The following is a 17,609-nucleotide window of genomic DNA, read 5'->3' as shown; positions in this document are numbered from 1 at the left end:
GATTTGTTTTGATGCCAAATATACTCACATAAATGGGAAAAACTTACATATGTTCAATGGAAGGAGCATGCGCATTGTCCATCGCAACCAGACGGCCACATGTAGATGGTCAGCACGTGTGTAATCACAGTTTTTGTTTTGTATACTCTTCCATATATGTGTTTTTCTCTTGATTTTCTTTCTTTTCTCCTCTTTGGGAAGGCATTCAGTTTCCATTTTTTGCCTTCACAAGTTTGTCGTGCTTTTTATGGACTTTTTACGAAAAAAACACCAACTTTTAATACTTCCCCTTTACTTATTCAGCAACTGGCTATAAAATAATAGAAATAATGACCCAAAAATCACATCGTAGAGCATCTTTTCATGTTTATCACGAATCTTAACGAATCTAGTAACATGACGATGTCGTAACGAATCAAAAGTGAAACCAAAATTCTCCAAGTTTCTTTATATTTGGTTTTTTTCGCCGAAAATTGTCTTTTTTAAAGGTTTTCTTTGAACTGTGATTTTTTAAAACGATTTTCTCCAAGTTTTTGAAGAAAAAAACAGTAAATTTGATACAAACTGAAATTAACTTAAAGCGATGAAGTTCCCACGGAGACTTTCACTGAAATTAGCAACATTCGAGCGTGTTTCCTATCATTGTTTACGGCTACTGGGCATATTAATCGGTATAGCGGCTATTGTGTATTTTATGTACGATACAAAAAGTCATGGCGTTAACTCACAGACACGATTAATAAAGCGAGAACGTAAGTAACATCTTCTTTTTCGAAACTTATTCTACAATAACTGTTGATATCCTCTGCACACCTGATTTGTAATTTGCAGTTTTTATCTTGGTCATATACGGTTCCTGGATCATTGGGATAATCTTGGTTTGATTTTCGTTATAGTTTATAACATTTTCTAGCCGAAGAAATGATTTTCAATTTTCAATTCCGTCTACATAGGAGAATCCCGTGTTTATGCTCTGCGTGCTATACATATTGGTCGTTGCTTTGGCATTTTTCATCCTTGAACTTCTATACGCACTAATTCAAATGTGTTACTTATGGATACACTACAGAGATACCTCCGCCCAACTTTATGATTCGTTGGCTGCATTTAGTTTGGCATCTGGTAAACAAATCTAAAATGATTCATTTTGAATTTTTTTTAAATAATGTACTTTGTTTTCAGTATTTTGCCTGATTATATTCCTGGTTCATTACTTCATTTACAAGTTCATCAAAAAATCCATTGAAAAGCAAGAGCGCAAGAATGAGGAAAAATCTTTGTTGAATAAAGGAAAGAATGTGGGCGTTAACGATGGGACCAAGTGCAATATTTTTCCATGCTGTGTTTGAATTTACATCCATCGCGATTTAAGGACAATAAAATTGAATAATAACAATAATTTAACATATTTTTAACGGTTATTTAAACAGATATTGTTCTTTCCTACTCAAGCAATATACAATCCGTCGTAATGTGACAACAATTACTTCGTTTTGATAAAAAAATGGATACAAAGAAAACTGCCGCAAAATAAATAAAATATGCCGAACAAACTTTCCGATGTTGTTTTACATAATTTTGTTTATTTTTCGAATAAAGTCAAAAGATCACAACAAGATGTGTCACGAAATCAATACTGTCTGGCGCCATCGTGGTGTCTGTAGCAGTGATACACTTGAATCGATATATCCATTACATCGCAGAGCATCCGTGTCGGAGAATGGAACACACACTGAACGTTCAAAATTCCCCTGAAACTTCAAACGGAAAATTGTTAACGGACCGATGTTCAACTTCTTTGATCTTTTCTACTAATTTCATGCTACTTTTTCTAAATTCTTTTAGCATTCTTTTTTCTAACATATATGCCTTCCAAAATGTGAAACGCATTGAAATATAGTCAAAGAATACATTTTGTATTGGATGCAAGTTTTTTTGTGTGAAATAGTTCGAGCCGTTACAATGATTACAAAATGTTGGAAAAGGAGAACTTCAATATTTTCAGCAATTGGATGGAAATTCAATATGAACATGCGCATTCTGAACAAGATAAACAAATGCACACAAATTTAGTTTCAAAATCGTTGAACAGCCATCAGTTGCATGAATATCGGCGACTTGAAGGCATAAAAACCAATATACTCGATAAAATGTAGTGCAAGCGGAACATTTTTCTTTCATTTTTTTTTTGTAAATAATCAAATACTTCGATATTACGATTTTCCCGTGGTTCTAATGAAGGAAAATTTAAATTTTTGAAGGAAGATTTTATTTAAAGGTTCTAATACTATTGAAAATATAAAAAAGTGGTAACTTTCTGAAGGAAATATGAAATTAGAGGGATTTGCTTATTTTTGCTTGCGGGCGGCGGGTATATTGATCGGCGGATTGGCTGTCATATACATCATATGCCACAATAAAATTAGTGATAATGACGATGGATTTATGTACACGAAAGACAGTCCGGTGGAACGATTGACAAAATGGAAGTGTGAGTTGATTCGATGTATTCAATGGCAAGCATTCCTCATAGAAATCTCTTTTTTTACAGTGGTTGGACTGAGTGTTTACGCATGCTGGATTTATGGAATTGAAACGGTAAGATAACGCGAAGTACGCGAGTATAGTATGGCAGCCATACCACCGTATACACTCCGATAGAATAGAGTCAATTCAGAAAGATTTCTTGATTTATGCATTAAGATTTATTTACCAAAGAGACGAAAATTTTGTATTGCTACCGTATCAGTTTAGATGTGATGTATTAAAAATTGATTTTTATAGCCTTTTTGATAGAGAATTGTTGAGTTTTTTACAGCTAGTAGTGTGTACAGAAAAGTGGAACTGAAGAAAAGTTTTTTCATTTAATTTATTCGTTTTCAATCAAATTAATTCAATAGAGAAAGCCAAATTTTATGTTAGTTACGCTCGTCTTCTGGATATTCGCGTTACTTTGGACGATTGCAAACTTTTTCTATTCCTTCACACCAATCGCATTCGGTGTAAATAAAAGTGACGAGAATGTTACACAAAAAAGGACAGAATCCATTCTTACAGCAGGTTAGCAACACATACATTAGTGTAAAACTTAGAAGAACATAAATTGACCTTACCGTAAGAAGGAATTGAGCTCTACTTTCTAATGAAATTTCTTTCTCTTTAAAAAAAATATTTGCAGTCGGTTTCGCCATTTTATTTGGGATACACTACCTTGTATACAAGCTGATGAAGAGTAGCATTGGCGATAGAACCCAAGAAAGCGATGGAGAAATTGTAAATGAAGAGAAGAGTTTAATAATAAATCCATGAATTCGCAAACAAACAATGAGATTAAAACTAAAAAGCAAATACCGTAAAATGTTATTGGAAGAAATAAAAAGGAATGAGGTGCTTTGAAAATGATTGGTTTTTCAATTAATGTCAGTTCAATGTAGATTTCATATGTCAGATGGAGAATCAATTAGAATAATGGTGAGTAATTTATGAATGTTCGGAATCTATAAAAACTCGGTATGTTAATGCTTTTAAACATTTTTCATATACAGAGAATGGACTTTTCTGCTACAATAGGAAATTGCTATTTAATATTCATTGTATTCAAAAAGAGCTTGCTGAAATTTTCATTCCAGCCTGAAAATGTTGCCATCTATCTAAAACAACTAGTTCATATAAACAGATTAAAGATCGAAAGTGTCCATAGAAGAGTGCACATAGAAATGTTGAGGATTATACATTCGTTGAAGAGTATGCTAATAAATCATAAAAAATATTCGGAACATTTTTTACTTCTTTCCAAGAAAAATATTGATTTAAAAAACGGACGAAAGCAAACCTGTTGATTTTATTACTAACGACGGAACGGAAGGCATTAAAATTGGATGACGCGTATGCGTTGCATCTTTTCGTACATTTTTTCATATTATCATTTAAATTCCACACTCAGACACGACCACAAAGAGTAAGTACAGGTCATCTACTGATATACTCCAATTGATTGAGGCTTTTAAATGGATTGATTACTCACAACACCAATTAAATGCATTTGATATTAATCAAATGTTTTTGCTAGTATTTTTCAGAGAGAGATAATGTTGGAGGGTGCTTTTTGTTTCATCCACATATTCTCAATTTCGTTGTGGTTTTATGGTATTTTCAAAGTGAGTAAATCGAAATTCAAATTTGATTCAACACCAGACGATGATCTACCCGAAGTTTAGTTTTTTTTGTCTTTTTGTGAATTATTTTAAAAGTTCACGATTTGCAGTTAATATAATGTGGAATCAGTTCCATTTCATCCCGTGTGGGTCTCAAATTCCATTTTTGAACGCTATTCCGTATTTAAATGTCTTTAAAGCAAAGGCCTGTGTTTTACTTTTCCGCACAATATAATGTATCGAATGTATCAAATGAAAGCTGAATGAAATGGAATGTGAGACATAAAAATTGTCCGAATTGACAATAAACGGTGTCATTTCACTCTGTGAATGTATGAAATGGATTCAAATTCCAAAATTATTGCCAACATTCTGAAACAAATCATTTCTAATTTATGTTTTTTTTTTAGGAAAGGCCGTTTCTTATGCTACCTCACGTAATAATGACGATATTCTCCCTTCTTTTGTTTGGATCCCTAACATTTATTGCATGGATGGCAATTTCAGAACGTTCTGACAAATCTGCCTGGATTTTTTTACAATGCGCTGCTTGCGTGGGAGGTAATAATGTCTTTTTAGAAAAATCAATAACACTTTACTGACTCCCATTTAATAACATTTTCAGCCGTACTATGTTACTCTAGTGTCGTCCAATTTTCTTTGTACAAACAAATTGCGGAAAGAAATATGATTACTCCGGATGCTTTTTATGCTCCATAGATAGTGGCAAGCGAAATCTTCCTTCGGACCACCTCGACATATCCACTCAAGGAACAATACATTTAATAAGATATCGAATTTTGTGTCTATTTTGTGAAATTAAATGTTTCGAATTTAATATTTTACTGTATCTATATTCGAATATACAAGGATTTTTAATGTGTACAATGTGTGCGTTTAAATAAATTTATGAAACCAGACTTTGTAGTTTTATTACTTTTTCACACTCACCACTGTAACCATAAAAATAATCTATAAAACAAGAAGCCAAAGTGGTTTTTCGAGCAGTAACAATATTTTCGTAAAAAATCGAGAACAATGAAGTGGTGACTTTGAAGAGATTCGTGTCTGCACTTCCTTACCTATTCTCATGACTGAATTCGATTTATTGTGTACTTAGAAACAACTTTCTTGCTATTTGGATGCATTCTAGCTAGTTTTACGCATAACGATGATAACTGACTGATGTGAATGTATGTTTTCAACTCGCAACTCGAAGTGGATCAACTTTTGAAGAGACAAAATTGACATTCAAATGATTTGAAATCATTTCTTTTACTGAAATTTCATGAGAACTGAGAAGTCATTCAAGTGCTATCCACCGCTGTTTCCACACATCTGCGTCTAAAATGGTGTTGAATTTTAAACGGCGTCTACTTATCCCATACTGTTTCAGTTGGCCATTCATTACTTGTCTATGACAACGCGTGAACTCGCCTTTGGGCCAAACGTCGCATGTGGCGGGCCTAAGAAGGCAAGTATCGGGAATATCATCTCCACGGCAGACACCACCACAATCACCAATAATATTGACACAAGATCAAGTTTATAAAAAGGTAAATTGCAAGCAAACATGATAAGCTTAGTAGGCCCCAAATCTGATATATTTTTGAATGTTAATTGAATGGATCGTTGAAACAACCTTCAATAAAGCTGTAGATGATGCTGGCAGATTGAAGCGAGAACCCGACGCTGCTGATCTTAAGGATATGTACGCATTGTATCAGCAAGCCACCCTTGGTGACTGTTACCAACACAAACCTACTGAACCCAGAAATATAGCATGGGATCGGAAACGAGGCACACCTCCTATAAAAGCCAAAGAGGAGTTTATCAATAAAGTTCAAGAATTAATCAGAAGAATCGGAATAAATTGAAAGGAGATATTCATTTTTTAAGTTATTTACTGATAAGTGATAATACATTCAGGGGGTTAGTGGTTTTTGTCATAACACTTTTGTCATAATACTTTTGTCATAAATAGCCATGGACACATGTCCATTAGGCCGTACTATTGCGTTGAAAAATAATTCCAACCAAATTCAACAATAATATATCCATAGTTTAATAGATTTTGTATAATAATTTATACAAAAAATTTCACAAAATTATATATTCGCGATCAAACTCGCGAAAAAATTGAATACACATTTGAAAGGTTTGCACACAAAACCGGACAAAATGTTCGACACACATATATGGCTTTTACGCAGCATACAAGCATACTTGTATGAATTAGAATGTTTGCTTTGATGTTACAAAATTGAATACACATAATCTACTAAATAAATGAGACTGAATATTTTTTGTAATACATTTTTATAATGAATATCAGTGACACAACATTCATATGCTTATTTTTATTTTCATTCTCACAGACTTTCTTACATACGAAACTTTTTAACGTTCAGATTCTCAACAAAAAAAAGTATCATACACACAGGACGTGTGACGTTTGTGATTTTGTATGTTTGTGTGCAAAATATTTATTCAGCATAGAATATATGCATGTATTTGTTTTCGAAACGTACACACTGTACCGCTTCCTGTCAAATTCTACACAGTATTCCATTCAGTATAAAATGTAAACAATGATTGAAATGCCGCTTGACTTTTTCTGTAAATTTTTAATTTTAAATAACAACGACTACGAATACAGGCAAAATTTAATTTTTATCAATAGTTTTAAAAAATATTGAATCGTTGTAACATCTTTGGCAATGATTATGTGAAACTTTCTCCATGTTTACTCGTTTGCACTGTTTTCAGTGTCATTTGAGATGGTGAATAAAAAAACGGTGGAAATAATTGAAATGGAAATATATGGGATTTATATTACTTTGCATATGCGCTCACGATAAAATCTTGCAATCTTGGCTCGGTTTGAACTCTTTGTCCATCAATGAGCTGAATTCCCAATTGAATTGCTCGTTCTGCGCTATCATTTACCACAACAATTAAATCGTGAACTTTTTTTTGTGCAACGCGATAAGATTCAAATTCATGCCATTGAGCTGGATCTTCCAATATGAATGTGGTATCAATGTTCAGTTGTTGCAATAAAAAAAACGATCTATCAGATATGAAATAATTTAGATTCAGTTCAAGTATGTTTTCGATTTCGTCGGTATGTTTAATTGAGTTTTGCGTACGATCACTGACTTGCTGTTGAATTGCAGCACACATGTTAATTTTTTCTTGTGTTGACACTTTATTTGAAAAAAGTCCCAAAAGAATTAGCTCATCGCTAAGGTACCACAAGTGTCTTTTGAAGGCCACCAAAGCAGCGTCTGAAATTTCTTGATCAATTACAGCGAACAATTGAAGATCTTTCATTAATTGTATGTCATTGAACGGTGCATCAGCTGCATTCCATGATTGGTTCCAATATTTGACGTAAATTATGGAAACAAATAAACTGAAACGTTCGAGCAAAACAACAAATGCAGCATCCATGTCAATTTGACCTCGGAACAAATATAATTTCAATGCATATATTGCACGACACATCCATCTTGCATTATTTGTTGCACCAGGCACATTGAATTTTTTTTTAGTTTTTACTCCAAGCAATTTCAAAGACAAATCATTCAATTCTTTGTAATCGTTTCGAAGATGTTCGGCATGATCGGTGATGACAGTTCTAGCTTCGTCCACAAATCTTTTTATTGGTTGTCTTTGAATTTTTGCAGAATCAATCGAATTAAATACAAACCCACTGGCTTTTATCTGGTCCCAATAATCCTTTAAAATATCAAATGTGGTCACATTTGGGCCAGTCGTTGCACCGAAAATTGTTTCAAAAACTGCTTTTAATACAATTTCCAACACGTGATGTCTACACATTAGGTAAAGCAATTCCATATTCAATATCAGTTCGATATATGTGCAAGCTCCAGCGAATTGGCCAGTGTTAACGGCCTCGGTATCGCATACCAATCCAATTACCCGTTCTGTCAAATTGTGTTCCTCTATTGCATCCAATACTTTATTGGCGCAATCAATGCCGGTGTGTGATTCAACAGAAAATAAACCCAACGGAATGTCGGATTCTTCGGTGTGACACAAAACAATTATTCTCTCTTCAGCTCCGACATGTCGTTCATTCAATCTTCTATAATTTTTGCCATCGAATTGAATTATAACTTTGTCATTGCTAGCAGCTAACGATTCAAGCATACGATTTTTTTCATTGGATCGCAAATCTGTTATTTGCTTCCACAGGCTGGTTTTGGAAAGGGTGTAATCATTTGGGTTATCACCAGACAATTGAACACCTATTTTTAGGAGACTTTCACATAGTCGATAGCTGCCTTTTGTTTTACTTATTTCTTTAAGAAGATCATTCGGAAGACGCTTTTTACGATGCGGTAACAGTTCATTTTCATCTCCCGATGGGTCATAATCGGAATCGGGATCAGAATCATCAGGCTCGGAATTGTTTTGAATATCATCTGATGAAATTGAATTATCTGAAAATCCCATATCACTAGAACCATTTGGTGTTGAAACGGTGTCGTCACTTCCACGTTGCATTTGATTTGGCTCATTTTGGTGCATTGAATTTGAATTTTCATTGTCTGTCGTTTCAATTGTATCAATTTGCATCGTACGTTGCGTTCGTTGGTCATGAAGAAATTCAATTTGTGAAAAAGACAATGGTTTGTTACAATCGGCCACCTCAAATAATGTGTTAATATTTTTTTTGAATTCAATATGACGTTTTTTTTCAATATCCGACTTATGACAAATTTTCCGCTTGGCCACTAATGTTTTGCATGATGTCAATAGCCGTTTAATTTTGATTCTTATGGCTTCAGTTGATCTGGTCTGAATTCCACCTTCACGGTAACAGTCTTCGATTTGTTTTACAATCAACGACATTTTATCGGGTTCAGATATTTTTGCTGATAAATCGTAGTAACGACGTAAAACATCAATTTCCCTTGGCAATTGTCGACCAAACGCATCGATCGAATTTCCAATCAAATATTCGAATGTTTTGCTTTTTGGATTGTTTACCTGAATTTAAAAAAAACACTAAGTCATTTTCACAATTTCCTCATAAATTATTTTTCTCACCAAATCCCAATCGATTGCATATGTGCTGTTTGCTTCCATTTGAAAAAAATAATTGTGTACGATTGGAGAAAATATTAACAATGCTATATTATGACTAAATCGGCAACAAACTGTACGATATGAGTCAAAACAAATCAGGTGTTACTTTATTTTACTTCTTTCATAATCCATTTTAACAAAAATGTCATAACAAAAGGCAACTTGATTTTATTTCCGAATTCATACATATGAATTGAATAAGCAAATTGCAAAGAATGAAATATTGAGACAAATATAGTTCAATTCATTAAGACGATATAGATTAAATTATGTTGCATCCATAATTTAATGCTGGAAAAATAGCAATAAGACGAGATGAGACGGCTAATTCATAGAATATATATATAATTGATAATCACAGAAATCCTTTTTTAATATTAATAATTTGCAATTACGCCATAAAAGTAGATTAATGAAATGGTTCGGATAAATTGAATGAATTTTTGAAGTGAATTTAAATTGAGAGCATTTATTCATTTTTATATTTTGTAGTGTGTCATATATTTCCAAAATTTATACTCAGTCCATAAAATATTTTGAAGGACATTCTACTTATATTTTCCAAATTGAAATAATAGCCGTTCACATGGAAAAAGATGTAATGAATTAATTGATACGAGTATCAAATCTGTTTTAATAAATATAATAATGAAAATTACACCAAGAAAATATATAGAACATTCATTCTTCAAAAAAAATATGTATTGCAAAACGGTGTGCATTATAACACAACTAAAGAAAATGGAATTAATAAAGCATATTTTATTAGTTAAAATGTTTAAAAATTGAAGAAATCCAAAAATACTAATGTAAAGCATCACTTTGAGTATAAACAATGGAAAAATGATACAGAATTTTCGTTGATGCTTTTTGTCTGGCTAAAAATGAGTGTTCATTTTAATATATTTTGTATATTTATTTTTTGAAAATGCATGAGAGAAAAGTTGACGATATTGTGAGTGAGTGGAAGATCTAAAAAAAACTTTGAATGCATGAAAATGAAAGTATGTGTGTATTTGTATCAACGATAATCCGTATTTTGATCCGTACAAAAGATATTCAATTTCAATGTAAACAAACAAAAATGTTGTCCACAAAATCACTTGATGTGTGTTTGAATGTGATTGTAGGAGCTGTTTTTTTCGTTGATGTTATGCATTTGAATTTTTGTTTTCTATATGACAAAAATCGAAATTGTTTATTCTCAATTTAATTATTTTTCTTCAGATTCCAATTGTGCATATTTTGTCTGTAATGAAAGAGTCAGAGGGAGAGAGAATACAACAGAATGAATGAGTTGAATGAGTGTGTAAATAACTGTGTAAAACATCAAGTAAACATAGAATGTATGAAAAGGAACGTATAAGTGTGCGTCAAAGTAATATGTGTCTTTTAGCATGTTGTGTGGTTTTTTGTGCTGAAACCTAACAAATGCAATTTAATTCCGCGAATGAGTTTGATCGCTAATATCAATTCATTCAGAATATTTTGTAAAATTTATTATTCAGAATTTGCTTATCTATTTATAGAATATTGTTGATTTATTTTTCAAAAATTTGAGGACGGACTAATGACCATTCATATTAAAATTTACCTTCGGAATTGATACACATTACTGTCCCTTGAAGGGCTGCTGATGGTCATTGCTGTTGGTCGTTCGTTTATTGCTTTTTTTGATTTCTTCAATTGCTTTCGTGCTGCAAACAACTTACTTGCATTTCTTAAAAGTTTCGAAAGTGATTCCCAGCATTTGCTTGTAATTATTCATTTTCGTTTTTGTTTTACTCTTCATTCTTGCTCCTTCTTTCTTTATTTCTCTCTTTCTCTTCCTTTCTCCCCCTCTCTATCTCTCCCTCTCTCTCTCTCCCTCTCTTTCAGTCACACTTCTTTTCTCGGCGAATAATCAGAAATGAGAGCAACGGAAATGAGGATACTATGTCGTACTGAATTAAATGAACCTAATCAATCTTGTTCAAATCCCAACAATTTATCAATTTAAGAGAAACTTTCGAGTCAAATGCTCAACAAACCATCAAATGTGGGTGGATTGTCCGCTGAGAACAATAAAACAAGCAAAGAGTCACCCGCTAGAGTGTGGATAACTTCAACTTTTCTGTCCCACTTTTGGTTTCCACTCAATTCCGCTTCATTTTTTTTTACCTTGGCTCATTCCTTTACTTTTTTTGTTCACTTTTTTTCGCCGTTCTGAATTTAGATGAATCCATCACAGAAAACCCCCGGCATTGCACACGATATTGAAATAAATTCAATGCTCTTTGTTCGGGTTATTTGGTTGCCGATGATTTCGTGTGCACTATTAATTCAAGCAATGTTGTATAAACAAAATTAAATAAAACTAAGAAGTGCCGCGTATAAAACAACAAAAACAAACGAAAACGACCACGTACAGTGGCCACGTCTTTCGTTTGCTTTGCACTCAACCATCATTAAAAATGAAGAAAAACACAGCACTTCATAAAATCAGGCTATCTCAACAAATAAATTTATGGCGCAAAGCAAAGAGCAGCCGTCCAAACAAATGGTTAGCATGACGATAAACACACAACGCAATCCTTTTCTTATGCCGCGAACATGAATATTTTCAAAAACTTTGACTACATATTGCGTATGTGCGGCCATTTTTCGGTATTGTTTTCATCATGCCATTACAAAAATCCATATAGGTCTATTTGAGTGTCGTAAAAGTAAAGCAGTTTGTAAACAGAGCAATTTCACTTCCCGTATCATCAAAATAAAACAATTAAAATGTGCGTTATGAATATACTGGCCTTCAATTGGTCTGCAATCCTTTCAAATTTTATTCCCTTTACGGTTCGTTTCTGGTCGAAATGGCTCTCTCTCTCTCTCTCTTTTTTGCGACAAACATTAAATTGACTTATTTGAATGCCTATTTTCGATTGTTCTTTTCATCATGAGATTTTTGTATTGAACGCTGGACTCTATCTAACATAGATGTCATAGTTGCGTGTACAAATGTGAACTAATAAATTTAATTATTTTTCCGCGTGTCGTTTCTTTTTCTTTCGTTTGTACATTACAATTGCTATTAAACCATATTAGAAGTTATTTTGTAAGATTATTATTGATTGAGTAATAAACATCTGTTTGTATTGAGCATTTTTAAGAAAATTTGGCCCACATACAAATTTAATAACAAACATAACAAAACTTTTTCGTTCACATTTTCCGTAATGTATAGAACAAAATACACTAATTTGCTAAACAAAACTATTGCTTGCATACAGATGGACCTCTTTCCGTAAGTAAGGGAGGGCGATTTCAGAGTTTTACACGCAACAATGGTGACGCCTTACGGCAATAATATAAACTAAATGGGGAATAGAGGATAATGTATCTGTTTAAATAATTGGGTAATGTTATGTATCGTTATTCCTCAATTAGTTCATATTGTTTCCGTAGGGCATTACCATATTTCGGTAGGACTTTTGCATGGACATAGTTACCCGCCGGTAAGTAATGTTCGTCATTTCAACAAAAATAACATGAAAATGGTAACAAAAGAATGGGGCGAGCTTGAAGGACTCTCATTTAATAATCATTAAACTTAATCGAACAATTCTTATCGATGCGTATTAGTTAAGACCATTGCGAATCAAGCGTAGCTTATCCTTTCCATTCCTCTTCATTCTGAAATACCGAAAAAAACGTGTCAATTTATGTCTTGAACCCCGATTGCTTCCTTTCAATTTCTTTCGCACGCCAAAACAATTGTTGCTCAGAAGCTTTTTTCGAAAAATTTGGAAAAAAAGAAACAACGTATGATCTTTTAAAATTTGTTTGAAATCAAAAAAGCAAAAACCTACCATCTTAGTTTTTCTGTTTTTGTTTTTTAAGCAAACGAAACAACTTGTTCGAAAGCATTTTTAAAATGTCATCTTTTATGATAGAAACACACACATATTAAAATTGAATTCAATTAAAATACACTGCCAAAGTATTGTACTTGGAAGTAATGCTTGATGTATCGATGCATAAACGAGTGGAAATCAAAGAATATTTTAAAGCCCCAGGGAAAAATTAACCAATTAAGGAATCCGAAAAAATAGGTTTTATGTTGATAGCAATAAACAAACAAAAAACGAAAACGATTTTAAAGCGTGATCAAGAAAAAATAACACCTTAATTTTTGAGCTTGCAAAAATGTATTTTGAAATTTATTCAATGTTTGGTTTATTAGTTCGAATTACCTTCATATATAGCAATTCTTGTCTTGAATATTCGCGATATTTGTTTTCTTGTTTTCTAATTATCTCGAAAACAGCTTGTTTAGAATGTTGTTACTCTTTATATTATAGTAGAATTATGACATATTTTTTTATACAGACGTAATATATTTCGTTAATGATGAATCCACGTATGAAAATTTGTCTTATAAATACGTACCGCTATTAAGAAAGTACAGTTAGCTAAGGTTTAGTCGCAGGGCGGTCATCATCAGTTTTTTTTGTTAATAAAATGAGTGGGAAAATGCTGATTTTCTTGTACACAATTGTTTTTGCAGTTCTTCTAAACGAGTGTACGGGAGCTGGTGGTAGTTGCTTTTCTTCGGACGACGATTTTGATATTGATGAGTTTGAATACGAGGGAGATCCAATTAAAATAGCATGTATAACAGATTCGTATGTATTCAAAAAATAAAAAAATAAAACTCGCATTCTCATTTTGCACTTTACTCAAACATTTCTTTTACAAAACTTCATTTCTTGTGCAATCTGTAGTCAGCCAGACTTTTATATTGCTGAAATAAATGGAACCATTTCAGTAGCATTAACTCAAGAGTTAAATAATGGAAAAGGTCTATCAATATTTTTCCATGCGATTTCAAAAGTGGTCACGTCTTTCAACGGTAATTTTTTTTAATTTGAAAGCCAATGCGCTTTCGATAAAAATTAATCATCTTAATTCATTTTCAACCGTTTCCTTTCATAGGATTGATTCGTCAATTTGCTAATGGTAAGCTTTTCATTCTCTACACCGTTCTCGTGTTTTATTAGAAAATGGAAATGGGATTTGGCTGCCGAACTAGTTTATCTCTTATTAAAACAGAAAGTGTCGCTGAAATTGAAGAATATGTAATCGAAAATCGTGAAATATTAGCTATATCAAGCTATGAAAATAAAGATTCCTTCAAATTTTTGTCCGTGTGTATGATGAGTACAAAGTATTTTTATAAGACATTTGCTTCTAATTTGCCGATTCCAAAACCTAGCGCAGTGCGTAAGTTCTATAAATAAGCTAATAATTCGTTCGCATTTTTTTATTATCAAACAGAAAGAAAATTGAACAATAATTGCTTTAACACAGTGGACATTTTTAAGAGAATTAATATGATTCCTTTGGATACTAGAAAAGTTATATGTCTTCGATTAAACGTTGATGATATTTGAAATTGACATTAACTCGTGACTCGTGACTCGCTCTACGGCCATATATTTTGTGTGCGTTGTGTATGAAGTGACTCGAGTCAGTCATAAGCCCCTTATAGCAAACAAAAGAACATTCAAATTATCTTTTAATAAAAACTCATTGTCACATTTATTTTCTTCTTAGAATGGTCCCAGGCATCCGGAAATAATATTTGCATTGTAACGTACTCGTATAAAACCATTCCGAAAAATTCAAAGTCGTATGCAATTATGAATGAAATGGTTCGAACTCGGCGGCTTGAATATGTGGCGAAAATGGCACGTGACCTTGTATACTTCGTGCGTGAAAAAGTTAGGGCGACGAAAGGGAAGAAAGGTCTAAATAGTTTATCGAAGGTTGATGTTACTGGTTTTGGATTTGGTGCACATATCGCTGGTCGAACTTGTGAATATTTGCTCAAAAAAACGGGCGAAACTGTGCAATTACTATTGGGTATGTTAAACTTTTCATATATTCTAAAAAATGCAATTGAAAAAAACTTTTTCTAATGAATGTCACTTTGAAATAGCATTGGACCCCATTAAAACTCCTCTATTTGGATGGAAGATCAAGAATTCGATCAGAAAAGGCGATGCTAAATACGTTCAAGTAATTCACACATCCAAAAAGGCAGGAACATGGGATCAAATAGGAGATGTCGATATTTACGTCAAATACGAGGTTGGACAACCTGAACGTCAAAATGTGCTCAATTTAAATGATGATCATTTACTCGCATTTTTCATACATGTGGCAATATCCACGAAACGACTTTATATAAAAGCCGATCTCACAGAAAATGGAAAGGGCACCGTATTACAAGCGGGCACATCATTTAAACCACCCACCATGAAGCAGAATGAATTAGCAATTGGTATATATGGACAATTGAAAGATTATCAACGTGGAAAAAAATATGGTCTTATTTTAACAAAAGCCGTAAAATTGGCGTTTTGGGGAGGAGTTGCCAATTTTGCTAAATCTGAAATCCTTTTGGGTTCGAAAGAAAATGGAAATGAAAGTCCTGACAGCGATAAATGCATTATATGCTACGAAAATAAGAAGAATGCGGTTCTAAAGCCTTGTAATCATCAACATACGTGTGATTCTTGTTGGAGGTCGTGGAGAAGTGAATGGAGATCAGATGAAAGATGTCCCGTTTGCAAACAAAAAGTGACAAGTTATATGACTGTATACGCATAATTTTGTTTACTCCAAACATTTACAGATCACTTGGTGATAAAAATCACAAAATGAATAGTTATTCACTGAAATAAAATCAATTTAAATTGCAATTATTTAATGTGTATCCATAATGTCCTCGTTTTTGGAAGAAGAAAATTCTTCAGATTTGCTGGGGATTTTCATGGAAAAAGTGAGGAACTTGTTTTAGCTCAACAAGTTGTAAAATGAGGAGAAATTCTTTCGATTTGCTAGAGATTTTCACCGAAAAAAGTGATCTTCAAAAAAACAACGAAATCACCCCAAAATTGTCCTCATTTTTCATGTGTCTCTAATGGAATTCCTGGCGACGCCCCTGAGCCAGTTCACAATTGACAAGTAAATTGTTTTGTTGTTTTTCTCATCATTTTTTGCTAGTTCTTTTTTATTTGGAAAATACTTGAAATAGTTGAGTTGAACTGGTATACGGAACAAAAAATAGAGCAACTTTATGAACGGATCACCAGGATTTATTTTCCATAACTTACAATAAATCAGTACGATTAAGGATTTTCATACAAATTGCCATTTTTCATAAATGTCGCGGACTATAAACGAGGGACACCTGTGAAAAACTGAAATGTGTATAAAATTCATTTATCGTACCGAAACTTTTTTACTCATCTAACGTCATCAGTCGATCAATTCATTCAATTATTCATTCAAAATCTTCCTAGACTCGTTCCTTTTCTGTTATTTTTAATTTTAGTCTCTTAGCAGAACTCGTTTAGTCAACTACATATTCTTTTAATTTAAAAGTTTTGAACACATCAGTTTCATAAAAATAATTCTGTAGAATTATCTTCTTCCAGTTCTTCAAGTCTACAACACATAAATTAGTTATTTTTTCTACATTTAATCGTAATAAACATTTTTCATCAGGGTTATTCAGTCATTGCAGCTTTTATTAGAATCATTGCTTCTTTTATTTTGTTTGGATATCGAAATAAGAATGAAATATTATTGAACCATCGTTTCCGAAAATGGAATTGCCCTGAGATAAAAATCTCGATTCGAAACAGCAGCAATTCAAAACAAGTAGTAAATTTATTCACTAAAGATGCCTACAAATAACCAATAAATTGACGCAAAGTTCGTAATAAAAAACAAATTGAATATAAAATGAGATTTTTATTTATGTCGAACGATTAGTGTTCATTTGACGCTCGCTGATGATGCTGTCTCAGTAGTGATATAAATAAAAATCTAATTTTACTTTTAATTTATTTTGAATATTTCTGAATTTTGCTGTGAAAAATTCCATAGATTGTTTATATTAAAGCTGAAAGCAACAATTAATTCAAGCAAAAAAGTGTTTGAGGAAGAGTGAAATATTTTAAATACTAGTCTGTTTCGGAGTATGTTGCACTGAGTCGAGTTTTTTGCACACAATTTTTTGTAACCTTGCACATTTTTAGTGTATGTAACAAATGACTGTTTGAATATCCACTTTTGTAATTTTTTATATAATAACGAATGGTTTGTATATACATTGGTACATAGTTCGATACTTTCCTGCATTTTATGTTTCAAAATTTTTCTGTTGCAATTTACAAATTTCTTCATGTTACGCTTTGTTCGTTACGAATATTGAAGATTTCGTGTGTAAAATTTACAAATCTTTTTATAGAGAAGTGTCATTTGAGAAACAAACCAGTACAAAAA

The 17,609-nt window shown here is 32.6% G+C and overlaps 3 protein-coding genes and 1 long non-coding RNA gene across 4 annotated transcripts; all 4 read left to right on the top strand.

Annotated features, from left to right (window-relative positions):
* Positions 1 to 389: 389 nt before the first annotated feature.
* Positions 390 to 1,408, top strand: LOC116345906. The gene is made up of 4 exons (XM_031775669.1): positions 390 to 752; positions 832 to 878; positions 954 to 1,122; positions 1,183 to 1,408. Exons 1-4 carry the CDS (start codon positions 584 to 586, stop codon positions 1,347 to 1,349), a joined length of 552 nt encoding a protein of 183 aa, XP_031631529.1. The 5' UTR covers positions 390 to 583; the 3' UTR covers positions 1,350 to 1,408.
* A 702-nt stretch (positions 1,409 to 2,110) lies between these two features.
* LOC116345916 lies at positions 2,111 to 3,645 on the top strand. Its single transcript, XM_031775694.1, has 5 exons — positions 2,111 to 2,491; positions 2,552 to 2,598; positions 2,901 to 3,060; positions 3,179 to 3,471; positions 3,546 to 3,645. Exons 1-4 carry the CDS (start codon positions 2,329 to 2,331, stop codon positions 3,307 to 3,309), a joined length of 501 nt encoding a protein of 166 aa, XP_031631554.1. The 5' UTR covers positions 2,111 to 2,328; the 3' UTR covers positions 3,310 to 3,471; positions 3,546 to 3,645.
* Positions 3,646 to 3,783: 138 nt separating this feature from the next.
* Positions 3,784 to 5,017, top strand: LOC116345923. The gene is made up of 4 exons (XR_004201541.1): positions 3,784 to 3,958; positions 4,070 to 4,157; positions 4,565 to 4,715; positions 4,780 to 5,017. It is a non-coding gene; the product is annotated as an uncharacterized LOC116345923 (long non-coding RNA).
* An 8,695-nt stretch (positions 5,018 to 13,712) lies between these two features.
* On the top strand, positions 13,713 to 16,018 carry LOC116345747. The gene is made up of 5 exons (XM_031775399.1): positions 13,713 to 13,936; positions 14,036 to 14,163; positions 14,247 to 14,270; positions 14,868 to 15,176; positions 15,253 to 16,018. The coding sequence occupies exons 1-5, from the start codon at positions 13,773 to 13,775 to the stop codon at positions 15,924 to 15,926; spliced, it is 1,299 nt and encodes a 432-aa protein (XP_031631259.1). The 5' UTR covers positions 13,713 to 13,772; the 3' UTR covers positions 15,927 to 16,018.
* Positions 16,019 to 17,609: the final 1,591 nt, after the last annotated feature.

Source organism: Contarinia nasturtii, unplaced genomic scaffold, assembly GCF_009176525.2.
Source record: "Contarinia nasturtii isolate CC-2019 unplaced genomic scaffold, AAFC_CNas_1.1 Cnas_scaffold_1371, whole genome shotgun sequence".
Classification (NCBI taxonomy): domain Eukaryota; kingdom Metazoa; phylum Arthropoda; class Insecta; order Diptera; family Cecidomyiidae; genus Contarinia; species Contarinia nasturtii.
Note: the sequence above shows the minus strand (reverse complement) of the source record. Positions and strands in the feature narration are given on the sequence as shown.